We start from the raw sequence: 18848 nt of genomic DNA, 5'->3' as shown, positions 1-18848 counted from the left end.
GATCATATTGTAAAGAATTTAAATGCAGGAAGGACATTTGAATGAGATTCAGTAAGCAGAGGATTTTTTGATAATCACAGGAGCTGGCAGGAGAAAAACGTTATATTAATCTAGCTGTAAATCTATAGATGATAGTGGGGAGATTAGCTAAAAAAAACTATTAAGAAATCTGAGGTGGGTGTGAATGTACTTGGAAGATGGACACAGAAAGATCAGGAGATCAGGGTCAGCCTGGGCTATGTAAGACCCTACATCCTTCTCTTTCTCCCATTTTTTTTTTCTAAAAAAGGAAGCGTTGCTAGTGTATAGGGGTGGGGGAAATGCATATTTATTACTGGATAAATTGAATCTGAGAGGCTAACTAGAATGCTGGAGATAGGCTGGCTACACAGTAGAGCACTCTTCTGGACTCAAACTCGCTTTGAACTTCTGATTTTTGTTTGTTTGTTTGTTTGTTTTTCGAGGCAGGGTTTCTCTGTGTAGCCCTGGCTGTTCTGGAACTCATTCTGTAGACCAGGGTGGCCTTGCACTCAGGAATCAGCTTGTGCTGTCACAGCCGCTGCCACCACCTGGTGTGATTCTTCTTATGCCTTATGCTGATCAAACCTAGGGCTTCAGGCATGCGAGGCTGGAATTACAGCCCCAGGCCCTGGTTTTGTGGGTTTGTTTGGTTTTGATTTATTACTTTTTTATTTTTTTAGATTTATTTATTTATTATATGGGTGTTTTGTCTGCATGTACATCTGCAGCATAACAGAAGAGGGATTCTGATCCCATGAGACTATAGAGCTGTGAGCTGTCATGCGGTTGCTGGGAATTGAACTCAGGACCTCTGGAAGAGCAGTCAGTGCTCTTAACTGCTGAGCCATCTCTCCAGCCCCCTAGATTTATTACTTTTATTTTATGTGTATGTGTTGTTTTGCCCGTGTGTATGTCTGTGTACCACGTGTATGCTGATGCTATGGACCTGGAGTTACAGAAGGTTGTGAGGCACCATGTGGGTGCTGGGAATGGAACCTGGGCTCTTCTTCTAGGTCCTCTAGAAAAGCAACACGGATTCTTAACCAGGAAGCCACCTCTCCAGCCTCTCTGTCACCCACTGGTTTAAAATTATTTACAAAGGAATGATATGCAGATGGAGAGGCTGAGAGAGAGCGGGCTGAGGAGTCAGCTCAGTGGTTACAGAAATTGTTGATGCTGAATCAACAATTTGGTTTCCCAGCTCCCACATGGAGGCCCCACGCTTTCTCAGCACAGGCATTAATGTGGTGCACAGACGTACATGCAGGCAAAACACTCATACACATAAAATAATAAAAACGAATCTAAAAATTAAAGAAAGCGAGATGGGGGAAACACCAAGGCAAATATCCTTAGGAAAACCTCTGAGAAGGTAAAAAGAAAAGAAACAAAATAGAATTGCTAGCAAAAGAGAATAAAAACCAAAAGTCAAGATCAATGTCCAGTCCTTTAAATGATGGTTTTAAAACTATATAGTTGTTAAAGAAACCTTACTTTGATGTCTTCTAAAAACGTTGAAGAAAACCGACTGGAGCAGCACTCCTCAACCTGTGGGTCTCCACCCCACAGGGGTCGTACATCAGATATCTGTTACATCGAAAATTTACATTACAATTCATAACATAGCGAAATTACAGTTAGGAAGTAGCAATGAAATAGCAAAATGAGAAACTATATTAAAGGGCTGACGCATTAGGAAGGTTGAGAAGAACCGCTGCCTTCTCAGGAAAGGAAGGAGAGAGAAGCCAACCAGACAAAGTTGACTTAAGAGAATCTCTCTCATGTCTCAAGCCAGCTGTGGTGCAGTGGCCGTCCTGGCACTCAGGAGGCAGAAGCAGGAAGATTAGTTGAGCTCCAGGACTTCAAAACTAGCCTGAGCAGCAAGGCAAGGCATTGTCTCAGTGTCTAAAAAGAAAAAGACCCCAGAACCTCAACCATGGGGAGTGTGGGACTCCAGATGAGGTGTTTTAGACAGGAGTCCCTTCTTACCCATTTTCCTTTGCTTTAGGTACCTGTGTTGAAACCTTGAAAATGGGCACCATCTTCATCAGATCAAGCCCAGGATTGGCTCCAACTAGCTGGTTATCCGAGGGCATATCTTGCAACCAAACAAGGGAACTATTTAGAGTCCCCTTTAAGTCTAAAACTCTGAGAATCTTGCCCTGTATCCTTGACAATGCCTTTACACAAAGATCAAACAAGGTACATAGCAAAGCACCAAGAGGCAAGGGCTCACACGTGCCTGGTGCCTGAGGAAGCATGGACCCTCCATGTGGGAGCTGGAAAACCAAACCTAGGTCCTTTGCAACAACAATTTCTCTAGGCACTAAGCCGACTCTCCAGTCTGTTGGGCCTCATCTTTCTTTGCTTTTCATTCTGTCTATCTGAATATCATTCTTTTGTAAATAATATTAAATGTCTCACTACATAGCCCAGGCTAGTCTTGAAGTGGTGGCTATCTTTCTGCCTCACTCTCCCAGTACTAGAGTTACAAGAGTGAGTCACCTGCCTGGCACAGAACAGACAGGCCTAGGCTGAAGTTCTGGATGTACTTACAAAACCCGTGACCTCAGGCGAATCACTGCACCTTTCTGTGAGGCACTGGGTTATTGCAGGAATTAGATGAAACAATCCAACTTTAAATCCTGTTTAAAAGGAAAAGGTAGATGACTTTACAAATCAAATAGCATTGCCATAAGTGTGCTGATGAATCTCAGTTGAGGGAGTGCTAGTGTGCTCATTCAGTTCCAGCCCTAGGGAGGCAGAGGCAGGTGCATCGCTGTGAGCTTGAAGCCTGCTGGACATCCATAGTGAAATCCTGTCTTTAAAAAAAAAAAAAAATAGGTTTGAGGTCATCCTTGGCTACATAGCAAGTCTGAGCTAGCCTGGGATACATGCAACCTTGTTAAAAAAAAAAAAGTCTCTGACTTCTTAGGCTATATTATTGAGGTGTTCTTATTTATCTATGACTTGGAGTCACATATACAACTGGGCAGTCTCAAAGCCCACAGACTCATTTCATATGCCTCACCCTAAACTAACCTTCCTTAGGGAAAGACAGGGAAGAAGTGGATGGATGAAGGAAAAGACATATTTTACAGTGATTAAAAAAACAAGCTGGGCCGGGCAGTGGTGGCGCATGCCTTTAATCCCAGCACTTGGGAGGGAGAGGCAAGAGGATCTCTGAGTTCGAGAGTTCGAGGCTAGCCTGGTCTAAAGAGTGAGTTCCAGGACAGCCAGGGCTACACACAGAGAAACCCTGTCTCGAAAAAACCAAAAAACCAAAAAACCAAAAAAAAAAAACCAAAAAAACAAAAAAAAAAAAAACCCAAAAAACCCAAAAAACAAAAAACAAAAAAAACAAGCTGTTTTGCATTCCCAGTTCTAAATGTCTGCAAAGCCAGAGGTGAAAGAATAAAGAAATGCAGGCCTGGCTTGGCCTCCTGTCCACAGGGCTGTAAGCTTTGGCTACCCGGTTGTCTAGAGTAAAACAAACACAGGGCAAATACCATTGGCTTCCTACTGGCACTGTGACTTAACTTGCAAGACTCCGCTCCCCCTGGGCACTTCTGTCCCTGTACCCACAGCCTCTGTACTGTTTCTGTAGGGCAGGAGTTTATAAGACTTTTTTCTTCCTTCCATCCAAGAGCTGAGACGGGTACATGCATGTGTGCGTGGTGTGTGTGTGTGTAAAGAGGAACAGATTGTTATCAGAATACCAGGTGAAAGGTTATAAACAACCCTCTCCAGGAGGCAGCCAATTCAGAACACGCCTTGGCTATAGGCCCAGGAAGCAGCTGCCACTGCCAAAGTTAAACAGATTTTTGGCCTAACCCAGAACAAACAAGTGGTCTGTGCTGAGTGCTGCAAATTAAGAAGAAATGATAGCCATGCATGGAGCAAGTCACAGAATTGTCTACAGGATTTTTCTTAATTAAAAAAAAATTCAATACTCCATAGACAACCCCAATATCAGCATTGCCTCCTCAGAGACAATCGCCTCCTCAGAGACCTCCCAAGTTCACCCTCTAACCCCTTAGCAGCCTCCCCTCTTTCTTTCATCTGATCTCAAGATTTAAATACAATAGCTTTTTACATTTAAAATTTTAATTTTGGGTGTCTCTGAAGTGAGTACTGTGAGGAGGGCGGAGAGGTCAGAGTTGGTTCTTTTTCTACTGTGTGGGTTCTGCTATTAAACTCAGGTTGTCAGACCTGGCACCACCCCCCTGGTTCTCCTCAAATCTTATGTCGCTGGGCTAAAGAGATGGCTTAGTGGTTGATAGTGTCAGAGGAAAGGTGTCTGAGTCCCAGAACCAAAAACGGCAGCTTACACAGCTTACAACGCTTGACTCCAGTTCTAAGACATCTGACACCCTCTCTACCTGCATAAGGCACACATGCGGGGGAAAAAAACCCACCCAGACACATCCAACATTTTAAATCTTATGTTGCTACATACCACATTATTTAACAATATTGATATATGTACTTTTGATAAATATTTTGGAATTTCGTACCATCAAGCTAAGATTTTCTCAGATGCCTGCTACAGGTACTGAGAAACTAAAGTTAGTGAGAGTCCCACCTCCCTTGTCCTTAATAAGCACTGTTTATCACTGGAAAACACCCCAACCCTAGCTAGTTAACTTTCTGGAACACGCACACCCTAAGGATCAAGGTGTTCCTAGGCTTTGGTATTGTGTATATGTTTTTCAACCCTGTGATTTTCATCTCTGAGCTTACTTAAGATTAAGGTTGAGTTGTAACTTGTTAGCCTTAGGGTGTCAACCCAGTTATGGCGTGTGAGCCGCGTGTGTGTGTGTGTGTGTGTGTGTTTATGAACAGCAGTGAACAGGCTTCTAATTGTGCATGCAAAAGCTTTTTACTTCTCCATCTTACTCTCAGGGCTAGTCTCTTTATTTTCCAATGCAAGGAACAAGGCGATAGATAATCTCCTAATAATTCTGCCCAAATATGGAAGGAGGCTAGGGCTCAAGGACAAGGCACCTCGCGCCCGCGGGGTTGGGGTGGGAGAGGTGGGGAACAGGTTAGGGGGCAGGGGTGGAGGGGTTGCGGGTAATCCTTCCACACACGAGTTTCTTTGCACACTTGTGAGTTATTTCTCTAGTCAGCTCCTGAGGCATCTCTCAGCAAGGTTTGCCAGATAGCCAAGTGTAACCAATACCGCTTCAGCTCCGGTGAAATTGAAACAGGCTTAGGGATATGCATTTCATTTAGTGAATTTGGAGAGAGGACAAAGGGGGAAAAATGAGTGACAGGAACTAAGTAAGGAGTGACGATCTTTTTCTTCCTTTTTTCTTGTTTGTACCCACCCCTTGTTTCCTGGAGAAGCAGGGACGGAGCAGTGTAAAAGTACACACCTCACTAAAGCTGCAGTGAGGTAAACAAGGGAACACAAACAAAATGTTCCCCAACTTCACAGGTACACTGGAGAGATGAGGGGATAAGCAACAGGATGTGGCCACTCCCTTACTGTTTCCGTTCCAGAGAACAGAGAACAATACAATGTAATGGGCGAAGAACAGTAGCGGCGCATAGGGGCATGAAATGAGGGGAACACACCAGACCATTTATCAATAAAGGACTGAAAGCCACACTTGAAATATCTGACAAGTTCTCCTCTCCTTGGCGTTTTATTCTTCAATAAAAGTGCAATAGGAGCACATTGTGTGGGCTCTTTCTCATTAACACAACTGCACTCCCGCTCTCCGCTCCATCCCGAAGTATCCTTGGGGCGATGGGATTGTTTTTCACAGACTTGCGAACTTGTGAGCCAGGAATAAATGGTCACCTCGATATGAATTGCGCTGGCTAAGGCAAGGCATGAAATCCTCTCCTAAGCACATTTTTCTTTCACCTAAAAAAAGAAGGGAAAAAAATCAACAAAGCACACACCCAAACAACCCAGCTCCCAAGAGGAGTCCCCTGGATGAGGTTCAGGGTCGCGGGGTCCCAGCTTCCCGGGGGGAGCCACGCGCTGCCCCGGGCCCCGCCCCTCCTCCTGGCAAGGCTGCGCACCAAACAACAACCATTTTCCCCGCTAGGAGCACACCGTGTCCACGCGCCCCTGCGGCCTCGCTGATTGGTTGGAGGCCTGGTAAACAAGGACCAAGTAGCCAATGGGAGAAGTGTGCACGAGGGCTGCACGAGCCTTCGGGCCAGCACTCGCGTGGAGCCGCAAGCCAGGCAGCTATATAATGCCGTTTCCGGCTCTCGCTTGACACTCTCCTCCTCTGGTCTTGGGGGTTTCCAGAGTTCCTCCAGTTGAAGAAGACAGCTGTTATTTTCTCCCGAAAGCTTTTGGCACAGCCAGCAGGTTGAAACTTCCAGACATCTTTTGGAGAAGTTGTTAGGGTTTGCTCGAGGCTTTCTTTACATTTTTATTTGGGTTTTCAAGCCCTGTCTGCCTTTCGGACAGTGAGCTCTAGCTCTTAGTTTGCTGTGAAGGGTTCTTAAGAGTTTTTCCTCTCCGGCTTCCGTTTTTCTTGAACCCACTCGGCTCAATCATGGTGATGTTCAAGAAGATCAAGTCTTTTGAGGTGGTCTTTAACGACCCCGAGAAGGTGTACGGCAGCGGGGAGAAGGTGGCCGGCCGGGTGGTAGTGGAAGTGTGTGAAGTTACCCGAGTCAAAGCCGTCAGGATCCTGGCTTGCGGTGTGGCCAAGGTCCTGTGGATGCAAGGGTCTCAGCAGTGCAAACAGACCTTGGACTACTTGCGCTATGAAGACACACTTCTCCTAGAAGACCAACCTACAGGTACTGGTCTTTGCAGGGTGGATGGTGACTTGGGAGGACTGGGGGGGGGGGGCTCCACTAAATGTTTCGAATTGTTGGTTTAAATGGTTTGAACTGTTGGTCCCTATAGTTTTACTTTTTACTTTGCAGATTTTTCGCTACCCTCTTCCACCACCCCCCCAGAGTGATTTGAACAGTTTCTGGGGTATTATTTCCTGAACGTGTTGCCTTAGCTACACAAAGATTAATGTATTTGTGGGTTGTGCAACTTTCTGTCCGAGAAAGTGTCCTGGAATTTTGTATTCCGTAGTGTGAGAGATGAAGTGGAAGTAGGATAGTCTGCTGCCAGATGCTTGTGAAATGTAACAAGCCTAATGGCCCCTTGCCTTTGTTTCTCCGCAGGTGAGAACGAGATGGTGATCATGAGACCTGGAAACAAATACGAGTACAAGTTCGGCTTTGAGCTTCCTCAGGGGTAGGCATCCACCACAATGCACCTTGGATTCTGTATTGCTAAGTCATCCCCCTCCGTTGATGTCTTACAGTTCTTAGAGAGCATTAATTTTTGTTCATTGTTTTGACACAGGCCCCTGGGAACATCCTTTAAAGGAAAATATGGTTGTGTAGATTACTGGGTGAAGGCTTTTCTCGATCGCCCCAGCCAGCCAACTCAAGAGGCAAAGAAAACCTTTGAAGTGATGGATCTAGTGGACGTCAATACCCCTGACTTAATGGTGAGGGTTTTTTTTTTTCCTTGAAGATTTTATTCTCCTTGGTCAGGGATAATAAATTAGATGTGTGGGACATTGGAATATCTCAAAACATTCTTTCCTTCTACACAGGCACCAGTGTCTGCCAAGAAGGAGAAGAAAGTTTCCTGCATGTTCATTCCTGATGGACGTGTGTCAGTCTCTGCTCGAATTGACAGAAAAGGATTCTGTGAAGGTAAAAACCTAGTGCTTAAAATACTAGACAGGCGAGCCAAGCTGTGGGGTTTGGAGGGGATCGTGGGTAGAGGCAGGAGAGACGCTGTTACATTTAATAGAGATTCATACTTTCTCATTTTTAAACTCCAGGCGATGACATTTCCATCCATGCTGACTTTGAGAACACATGTTCCCGAATTGTGGTCCCCAAAGCAGCTATTGTGGCCCGACACACTTACCTCGCCAATGGCCAGACCAAAGTGCTCACTCAGAAGCTGTCCTCAGTCAGAGGCAATCACATTATCTCTGGGACTTGCGCATCATGGCGTGGCAAGAGTCTCCGAGTGCAGAAGATCAGACCATCGATCCTGGGCTGCAACATCCTTAGAGTTGAATACTCCTTGCTGGTGAGCGAGGGGGGCTTGGTTCTGGAAGAGAAACAATTACTTGGTTACAAATTGAGTACTTTCTCCACAAAACCCATCTAACAAGCTGTCACCTTCCTTCCTAGATCTATGTTAGTGTCCCTGGCTCCAAGAAAGTCATCCTTGATCTACCCCTAGTGATTGGCAGCAGGTCAGGTCTGAGCAGCCGGACATCCAGCATGGCCAGCCGAACAAGCTCTGAAATGAGTTGGATAGACCTAAACATCCCAGATACCCCAGAAGGTAAGCTACAAAGTGCTTGACTTTGACCTGCTTGGGCTTGCGGAGTTGGGTGGTCTGGCATTTCTTAGCTGGACTTCTGACCCTGGTTTCTCTCTGTAGCTCCTCCGTGCTACATGGACATCATTCCTGAAGATCACAGACTGGAGAGTCCCACCACTCCCCTGCTAGACGACATGGATGATGCTCAAGACAGCCCTATCTTCATGTATGCCCCTGAGTTCCAGTTCATGCCCCCACCCACTTACACTGAGGTGAGAATCACTATTATTTTAGGGTCAATATATTGTCTCAGGCCTTCTGAAGGAAGGATTAGTGTGGGGTTTCTATTTACCTAAAAAAAAAAAAACTAAAAGTCTCCTTCCTCTCTGTCCCCCCAGGTGGATCCCTGTGTCCTTAACAACAACAACAACAACGACAACAACGTGCAGTGAACCTGCGGGAAAAGATGCATCTGTACTAGCTCATTTCTTTCTGCCTCTCTGCTTGAACTCCAGTGTTTCAGAGACTTGGGGTACACCCCAGCCTCTGACTCTACAAGATGGGTGGTAATCAGTAGGCAGGTCTCCGGCTTCAAGTGGTGCAGACCAGTGCCTGCACTGTGGTATATGAGTGTTTGCTGGGTGGATATCAGAACACTCTAGAAAAATTCAGACGTGGCCCACTTTCTCAGATGTTGGAGATGAAGAAATTCCTCCTGGTTTTTGAGTCAGGCATGACTGACCTTCTGGCATGGGCTTTCCAAGGTTTTTTGTTTTGTTTTGAAGGGAATTTTAAGTTGTTAAAGTAACAGCAGACCACGAACTTCTGTGCCATGGAGGACAGCCAATTTCACATACTAGAAAAAGAAAAACCATGGCCAAAATTTTGTTAGAGAAGTGTTTTTGTTTTTTTAAAATCAGTGTTCCCTTTTTATATCTTTACAAAGAAAAAAGACCTTCCACGGCTGATGGGCATGCAGCCTGTGAAAAACGGGGCAGCCGCTCCAGGTTGACTCAACCTTGGGGGCAGTGGTGGCTGTGCCCACTGACAGCCATGAAAGCTACTTTACAACCAGTTGCACTGTGTTCTCTTGTAAGCATAATCAGATGGGAGAGTCTGTTAATTCCGTGTAACTCCTTGGAATTGATTCTAAGGTGATGTTCTTAGCACTTTAGCTTGTCAGTGTTGTATTAGTCTTCGTTATAGACGTAAGCTCCATTATTCTGTCTCTTAAGGGTTAAGCCCAGTGACAGGGAAAAGGGGTTATTACTTTGGAGGGTGGGGGTAGAGTCTCTATCCCAGAGCTCTGTAGACCAGGCTGGCCTCAAAGATCCACCTGCCTCTGCCTCCCGAGTGCTGAGATTAAAGGCCCAGCTTGGTTATTACTTGTGAGGCTTTCTTGCAACGCACAGACTTCTGTGACTCTGACACTAATCCTGTGAAGGGTTGCCGCTGACCACGGGACCCTGGGTAACACTCTACGTTGAGATGCCCCAACACTGAGTGAGAACTGCAGGTTTTCACAGAAGCCCCCAGACCCATTTCCTGTCCAGAGTTAGGAGAAAGTACTGCTTTCACTGTGGCCTCTAGCGCTCGGAAACTACTCAGCCTTAGCACTTTGTTCTGTGTCCTGTGTCCGCCCCAAGCTCCACCCTGAGCAGTCCCTCTGAAAACTGTGCAGCCAGAAAGTGTGAGCTGATGGAGGTTTCGTCTTTGTTGTTTTGTATTTTGTGTATCTTTTTGTATGATTAAAAACTATATTTTGTACTTATCCAAATATATTTTCACCCCGAAGTGGGGCTATCCTTTGTTAAAAAAATAAAAAATAAAGTTTTTTAATGGCAAAAATGTTTTTTTCTTGTCTGTAAGATATGGGAGAAGTTACTAGAAAGTAGGTATCTATAAGTTTTCCCCTGCTTCACAATGCTGAAAGCCCATTGAGAGAGCAGTCTCTTGACCCTGAGTGACACAAAGACTGGTTTGGTCTCTGTTCAGACTGATGAGTCTGAAGGGTCCGGTGATAGAAGCTAATTAACCACATCCATAGTCACCAGATTTCTTTAGGATCAGGCTTGCTCCTGTAGCTACGGATAACTTTGAACTCTGATTGTTTTGGCCCTGCCTCTGGTGAGGGGATTAAGAGCGAGCTCAGGTTTTGCTGAGCAACCTTTGCTGCTTTATGAAATCTTTAAAAATAGCTGTTTGAGGGGATTTGGAAGGGACAGGGTGAGGTTCCTTTTTATTTTTGTTATTTTTAAATCAGAATGAGCAGCTTTTGTTTACATAAGGGCAGGGAGGATCTGGGGCGAAGGGACTGGAGAAAAATGTGAGAGGGAAATTAAAGGGACTTCTGCTCAGGGGGAGGCAGGAAGCAGTCCTGGTGTGCTCTTCCCGATCTCCTGGTGCTCCCTAAAGCTCAGCAGACAGTCCAGAGTAAGAATGGGTCCCACCTGGCAGAGGCCTCAGTCCACCCTAGCCAAAAACAGGATGGCTGGTGGGGATGGGGTCTTTTGGTTTTGATTTGTTTGAGACAGGTTCTCTGGTGTTCAGGCTAGCCTCAACCTGGAAGCAACTCTGTCTCAGCCTCCCGAGCACTGGGGTTAGAATACCACGGTCTCCTTCATCACTTGGTCTTTACTGAGAATTTTCTCCAATATAAATCTGGTTTATATGCTGAAAAGAGGAACTATTTCAGACTTAGAGTTTTAGTTACAAGGATCAGATGTTTCAGAAGCAGTTACAATTTTCTCTATTTATAGTTTTTTTGTTTTTTGAGACAGGGTTTCTCTGTGTAGTCCTGGTCTGTAGACCAGGCTGATCTCAAACTCAGAGATCCACCTTCCCCTTTCCCCTGAATGCTGGGATTACAGCCTTCCACCACTGCCTGGCTCCTTACAGTTCTCAACATATAATTAGAAGTCAGTATTCCTTATTCCTTGGGACCTGTTTTGGAATTTTCTATTTCTTACTAGGGTATTGATGACTGATAACCATTTCACTGCTAACTGAAGTTATATTGTTCAGAAAACAGAATGGCAGAATACATCATACAGTTCTTCCTGGTTTTTGGTTGATCTGTTTTTCTTCAAAATGGGCTTTCCATAGCTCTGTCTCCACCAGCACACTCTGGAAGCACTGTATTAGAAACCAAGGTGAAGCCTGATATGGCCACGCACACCTGAAACCCAGCATTTGAGAGGCAGAGGTAGAAAGATTGCCAAGAATTCAAGACAGCCTTGGCTACAAGTACCACCAGATCTGCTAGGGCTACAAAGCAAGGACTTGTGTCCCCCAAAACAAACCACAAAACCACAAAAAGCATGTGAACACAGAACTGAACAGAAATTGAAATTGAAAAAAAAAAAAGAAATCCTTTTCTGCAATAGTAATTGATCTCTATCACTCACTCGCTATATCAAATCTGCCTACTCTCCTGCCTCACCTAAAAACCCAAGATCATTTGGATCTGTATATGGGTACGTGGGTGTGGGCCGCAGTGCCCAGGGAGGTCAGAGGACACGTGTAGACCTGGCTGTCCCCATCCACCTTGACATGATCCCAGGGACCCATCAAACACAGGTTCCCAAGCTCACAGCAAGTGCCTTTATCCAAGCCAGGTGACATTGTTTCCTTCTTTGTCTTCTGATATTGGGTCTCATTTAGTCTAGGCTGTGTCTTCAGGGTGACCCTGAATGTCTGATCCTCTTGCTCCAGCTTCCTAGCACTGGAATTGTAAGCATCCACGTGTCTCCACGCTCACCTCGTGTACTGCTGGAGACTGAGATGGCCTCCGTCTGCACTGGACAGACACTTCACCACCGATCTGCACCTTAGACTCCTCCTGCTCCCTTTGTCTATTTACAGTGTGCTGGTATCTAGCTCTCCCCACTGCTGTAAAGGCTCTCTCCTGAATTCCTCCCCCATTTCTCACCTGTTCAAACATCTAGTGGCTCCACCCCTTTAATTTTGTGATCAGGAAACTAGGTCAAAGTTGATGGAAAAGTTTTTGATGCAGCTTGGTTTCCAGGGACTTGAGGGTTGGAGCAGGCATGAGAACAGGAAAGAGGGCCAGGCTAAGGGATGGAGAGACCAGGAAGGTCTGTGCGTTTGTGTACACAGACTTGTTATGAGTGCTGAGTGGCCAGGAGAGGACAGATAACGACACCCAAGGCCACTCGGGAGATTTGATCTTGCAAGAGGCAGAACATTTATACCCCGTCTCCTGGTATCCCAGCCGTACCCCACCACATCTAGCACTGTCTACAAGATTTTGTCTTTCTGACACTGATCTCACTGTCACCCAAGCTAGCCTGGAACTCACTCTGCAGGGGCTGGCAATCAATCCTACTGCCTCAAACTCTGAGCCCTGGGTTTAAAGGTCTAGCTCAGCACACCTGACCTAACGTTTTCTGTGACAGTGGATACGCTGTGTGCTGTGGAGCCAGGTGGAGCGGTCAAACTGTGACTGGAAAATGGCGTTTTAAATTCTGTTTAATTAATTTAGACTTAAATAGCATTGTGTCGCTAGTCATTGTCATATCGCTAGTCATTGTCATATCGTGCAGCAGAGCTAACACCGAGGAAGGAAGTCGTCCGGATCTGCTCCCCAAGAGGAAACCCATCCCCCCCCAGAGAGCACAGCAGGCTGCCCTCCACTTCCTTTTGCATTCTCTACACAATTTCTGCCTCGCCCTGGGACATTTTGTGCTGAAGGCTCATTTTGTGCCACTTCCCCATGGCCCTGCGGTTTCCCAACTTAACACTGGGTCTCACTTTCCCACCTCTTCTCAAATGGCTCTCAATTCTTAAACAGCTACAACCTCCGCATACGGCTGTTAGTAGAGAACTAGTTCTGAGTATTATTTATTTACTCACTAGGTCCAGTCTAGTCTTGGAAGATCTGAGAAAAGTCAAAAGAAAAAGTGAGAAGTGAGCGGGGCGAGGGAACACCCTAAAGAAAATAAAAATAATAGAAGGGCCTATTGGCCTGTCACCTCATCATACAGGAGACTGAGGCAAAAGGGTCAAGAGTTCAAGCTAGCTTGGGGTGCACAGCAAGCTTTTGTTTTTAAGACTAGAGATCCAGCTGGGCAGCAGTGGCACAAGCCTTGAATCCCAGCACTCCAGAGGCAGAGGCAGGAGAATCTCTGTGAGTTAGAGGCCAGCCTGGTGTACACAGTGAGTTCTAGAACAGCCAGGGCTACACAGAGAAACCCTGTCTCAAAACAAACAAACAAACAAACAAACAAAAACAAAACAAAAAGACTAGAGACACAGCTCAGTTGGTAGTTTGTTTAAAATGCATAAAGCCAAAGCCTTGAATTTGATCCCCAGCAGCATTAAAAAAAAAAAAATGCCTGGTGGTAAACACCAGTAATCCCCAAATGAGGGAGGCAGGGGCAGGAAGATCACAGAAGTTCAATAGTTCAAGCCATATACATCTATATAGTGAGTCTGAGGCCAGCCTGGGATACATGAGACCCTGTCTCAAAAAAAGCGGACTGATTAGGAAATCCAGGCCATCCTCAGCTAAGTAGTAACGACTTTGAGGCCAGGCTGGGCTTCAAAACAACAGCTATAGGTAGTTACTTAAAAACAAACAAACAAACAAACAAACAAAAAACAACCCAAGGGCCTTCTCTAAACATAAAGAAAATGCAAGGATCCAACTAGAGCTGGGACAGTGAGAGAAAAGTCGTGGAGAAAGGATGAAACTAAGCATATGGCCAGTAAGAAAGATAATCACACATGAAGACCTGAGAATCAATCTCTCTCTCTCTCTCAACCTCTCTCTCTCTCTGTCTCTGTCTCTGTCTCTGTCTCTCTCTCTCTCTCTCTCTCTCTCTCTCTCTCTCTGTGTGTGTGTGTGTGTGCTCTCACTTTGGGTGTTGTTGCTTTGACTTTGTTCACATTTTTTGTTTGTTTGTTTGTTTTTGAGATAGGAGTCTCACAAGTTCCAAGTTCCCTAATCCGGCTACACTGGCTGGCCAGGCATCCCCAGGGGCCCCCTTGTCTACACTTCTTGGGATTAACATTAGCCACTGTGTTTTACATTTTAAACAGCTTTGGGGCTCCTACTCAGACCCTCCTTCTTGTGTGGCAAACATGTTACTGAGTGAGCCAGCTCCCAGACTACCTTTGACTAATTTTTTGAGCAATCCACAGAGTCCTGCTAGAGTTCTTTTTCTTGAATCACTTCTAGGTGACAGAACACAGAAGGGAGATAAAGAATACATTTAACTGGCCCTCCTGCTCTAAGCACCCGGACAGGAGGAAGACCTCCAATCCACGGTACTTCTGAGATTGAAGCAACCTTCCAGAGACAGCCACAGATCAGGGTTGCAGGCCTTGGCCCAATAGGTGATGGCTCTAGAACCTGGGAAATTTTCAGTGATTACCCTTCCCATAGAGTCCTGCCTTGCTTTCTCTTTTTTGCTGAGATAAGCAACTCAGGGAGAAAAGGGTTTTATTCGGCTTACATGTCCAGATCACAGTCCATCAGTGAGGGAAGCCAAGGGCAGGAACCTGGAGGCAGGAGCTGGTGCAGAAGCCATGGAGGGGTGCTGCTTACTGGCTTGCTCCTCATGGCTTGTTCAACCTGCTTTCTTATACATTACAGCTCAGGAACACCTGCCCAGGGATGGCACCGCCCACCTTGGGCTGGGCCCTCCCACATCAATCATTAATCAGAATGCCCCACAGACCAGTCTGATGGAGGCTTCTCCTCAATTAAGCCTCTCTCTTCCCAGATGACTTTAGTTGGAGTTAACAAAACACTAACCACCACAGGTACTTAGGAGAACTAGTTATTAAGAATGCAGACCCTGAAACCAAACTAAATTCTGCACCTCCTGTGACACCTGCATGTGATGTGGGCAGCTCGTTTAAACTCTCCGAACCGTAGGCTGTTCATTCAATACTGCTTTGCTGTAAAGTTTTATGTATTTTATTTTGTATGCATGGCTGTGTCTGCAGGTATGTCTGTGCTCTATGTGCCTTCCTGGTGCCTTTGGGAGCTAGAGGAGAGCATCAGATCTTCTGGAACAGGAGTTATAGGTGGTTATGAGCTAACACTGGGTACTGGGTCTAAGCTGAGTTAAGTGCTCTTAACTGCTGCCCCATCATTCATTTGTTGTTTTAAATAAGGTAGAGAGCAAATAAGGAAAACCCTCAATGTGGATCTCTTGTTGCATAGATGTGTGTGTGCGCGCACACACACATACACACTCACACACATTGATGTAGGGGCTAGAGAAATGGCTTAGTGGCTAAGAATACTTGCTGCTTTTCAGAGGACTGGATTTAGTTCCCAGCACACATATCAGGAAGCTGGAAAACTCTAGCTCCAAGGGATCTCAGTCCCTCTTCTCGTCTCCTTGAGCACCCACAGACACGGGGTATTCACTCACACACATGCAGATCTGTAAACTAAAAGGAAAAAAAAAAGGATCAAATCTTTTCAAAAAGATAGTGTAGTCGTGTAGTAAGGGAAGAATGTATCTGGGCGCTATTAGCACAGGAACATGCTTGTTATTCAAAGTAAGAGCAGGCTGGGCAGGGTGGTGCACGGCTATACCCAGAAGAGAGCCTTCTCCCACACATTGTTCTTTGACCTCTTCAAGTGTATTGTAGTGGAATCTTCTAAATTCTTCGGTTTACACAATTATGGGAAAGCTTTCTACCGTTTAGTGTGGTAAATCGAGAGCCTGGATTGTTCTTGTCCTGTCCTGACTGTTCATGGGACTTGATCCTTTTCTATTCTTTCTTTAGCCTGTTACATAAAGAGGAAAGAATGAAAGAACTCAGTGCGCTGGCGTGTATCTGTGTTCCTGATGCTTGGTCATCTCCAGGCAACAATGGTGACAGAAAGAGAGAGACAGAGCATGGAGACAGCATTGTGAATCCCATGTGACCTGCATCTCAGGATGTCAAGTGAGGTCCACTCTCTGTCTTGTTTTTTGCGTGATGGAACTGCTGAGTGGACATCTTCAAGTCTGCTAAGCAGTCAGTAAACAGGTTCTTGGAAATGTCTGACTGGGTGCTTGTCAAGGGTATTTTTAACCTCCTGGACAGATGGAGAGAGGAAGGGTTCCAGTTGCTGGGAGAGGAGGGCAAGTGAAGGGGCTCCCTTCTATGGATGAAAACTCCTCCCGCCAAGATCCCCCTCCCGCCGAGATCCCCCTCCCGGACTGTGGCCAATGCTTTGTGTCCTGCTCTTTCTCTCTGCATTCATGGTCTTTCATACTTGCCTCACCTTCCAGGGCAGAAGCTTAGCTTCCTGTTCCACACTTAAGAGTTTTCCCCTTCCAAACCTCCATAGATCAGTGGGCGTGTCCTTTTCTCCCCATGGAGAAAGAGGTGGCCCTGCCAGCGGCACCTGAGTTCTCTGTGTTACCTCCCTGACGGGCCTGTAGGAGGGCTCCAAACTGTCTTGAAACCTCATGGGCCCTACTGTCCCTATTCCTGAGAACAGAATCTAAGACTGAGAAACCCAGGTTGGGGCTTTATACACCTTGGGAACATAGAAGAGATGTTTGCTTGTGGAGGTCAGAGATTGAAAATGGTGGCATGTTGACAAGGCTGCCTACAGATCTAGGTCACCAGAGAGATAGAGGGGCTGGGGGAGCAGTCAGTCAACAGAGAGCTTAGGAGGCCCTGTTGACTATGGGAGGAGGGGTCCTGGAAACAGGCATGGAAGTGGGCTGGGAGGAGGAAAATTATGGGAATTCTCAAAAGGCACTTTATCTTCTCTTGGAATTTTTGTTTTGTTTTGGTTTTGGTTTTTTGTCTTTGTCTTGTTTTTGTTTTTGGTGTGTGTGTATGTGTGTGTTGCGACATGCAACAGGATTTCTCCTGTGTAGTCCTGGCTGACCTGGAATTCATTCTATAGACCAGGCTGGCCTCGAACTCAGAGACACAGCCTCTGCCTCCCAAGTGCTGTGATTATAGGCATGTGCCACCACTGCCCTCAATCTTGGCCTTCTTTTTAAATCACACACCTTGCCACCCCCAAAGACTTCACTCTCTTCTCCCTTTGTCTCTTTCTGTGTCTCAGCACCTTTTCTGATACTTTATATCCTGATTTGTGGTAAAGGAAGGAATCCTCAACACAGGTACACCAAGTTGCTGGGAAGCCTGCAGGAAGACATAACTTTGGCTTGCCATAGAATCCCAGCTCAAACATGCTGTGGCTCCTGTTTCTCTTCCTGTATGTTGATTTTAGCTGAAGTTGACAAAACAGCACATCAGAGGAAACGCTAAGCCAGAGGCAGGACACAAGCCAGAGCAGTTGCAGACGTTTAGAATCCCATACAATCTCCCTCAAAGTTTGAGTTGGTTGGGAACATTTAGAAACTGTATTACTACATTTTAGGGGCCTGGCGTGGCACTGCATTCCTGAAATCCCGGTTTTTGGAAGCCTGAGGCAGGAGGATTAACAGTTAGGGGCCACAATCGATAATAAACAGGCTTAAGAAAGAAAGGGGAAAAAGGAAGGGGGGGGCAGGAAAAAGGTAAGACCTTTAGAAGTAAAGGCGCTTGCCACCTGAGTCTGGTGACCTGAGTTCAATCCCCGGAACCCATGTAAAGGTGGAAGGAGCCAACAGAATGCACAGGTGTCCCCTATGAGCTCCATGTGCACTCTATAGCACACATGTGCCTGCATTTACACCACATCCCGAAATCCAAGTGGGGAAAATTCCAGCACTAGGAAGCTGAGGCAGGAGGATCAGAAGTTCCAGGCTATTCTCAGCTGCATAGCAAGTTCCAGGTCAGCCTGGGTTACATTAGACCTTGTCTGTCGCATACATACATACATACATACATACATACACATGCATGCATAATACATACACATACATGCATCATACATACATATAGACAGACACACAAGAGGAAAATTATGTGACACACCCTGAGGACTTCAAAGATAAGTCTAAAGATCTCTTGTGTACAGCCACATCTCCTGGTCAGGCCCCCCAACATCTCCTGAGAGGTTTGTAGAGCCACTGACACCCTGGGCAGGTGTGAGAGCCGTGGCTTGGACTCGAAAGCAAGACGCAAAACAGGATCCAGGCCAAGTAAGGGAGAGGTGAGGCGCTGAGAGCAGCCTGATCCAAGTATGGTCAGGCAGGAAGAAGTTATCCTGGTGCCAGGAGAGAGGCCCAGGGGAAGGAAACCAAGTTTGCGAAGGGCTGCTTCTCTCTCAGAGAGGGACTGGCTCTCCCACAGAGCGCCCATCTTTGCTAATTTCCTTTTACCACCCTGCCTGGCAAAAGCATTCACTGGAGGAGGGAGTTTCCTCTCAAAATGGTTGCCTCTGAGGCCACAGTAGGGCAAAAGGAAACAGAACAACGAGGCTTCTTTCCTGTCCAAAGGAGACTGTGGGAGGCATCTCCACGATAAGAAAGACATCTGATTTAGACAGCCTTCTTCCCTTCTGGTTTTGTGTGTGTGTGTGTGTGTGTGTGTGTGTGTGTGTGTGTGTGTGTGTGTGTGT

General features: G+C 46.1%; 1 protein-coding gene across 1 annotated transcript; it reads left to right on the top strand.

The window, feature by feature from the left end:
• Positions 1–6261: 6261 nt before the first annotated feature.
• On the top strand, positions 6262–10198 carry Txnip (thioredoxin interacting protein). The gene is made up of 8 exons (XM_028789696.1): positions 6262–6798; positions 7180–7252; positions 7364–7511; positions 7620–7722; positions 7854–8110; positions 8215–8371; positions 8471–8622; positions 8749–10198. Exons 1-8 carry the CDS (start codon positions 6549–6551, stop codon positions 8800–8802), a joined length of 1194 nt encoding a protein of 397 aa, XP_028645529.1. The 5' UTR covers positions 6262–6548; the 3' UTR covers positions 8803–10198.
• Positions 10199–18848: the final 8650 nt, after the last annotated feature.

Source organism: Grammomys surdaster, unplaced genomic scaffold (assembly GCF_004785775.1).
Source record: "Grammomys surdaster isolate TR1022 unplaced genomic scaffold, NIH_TR_1.0 125849, whole genome shotgun sequence".
Taxonomy (NCBI): Eukaryota; Metazoa; Chordata; class Mammalia; order Rodentia; family Muridae; genus Grammomys; species Grammomys surdaster.
This window is presented reverse-complemented; position numbering and strand designations above follow the sequence as displayed.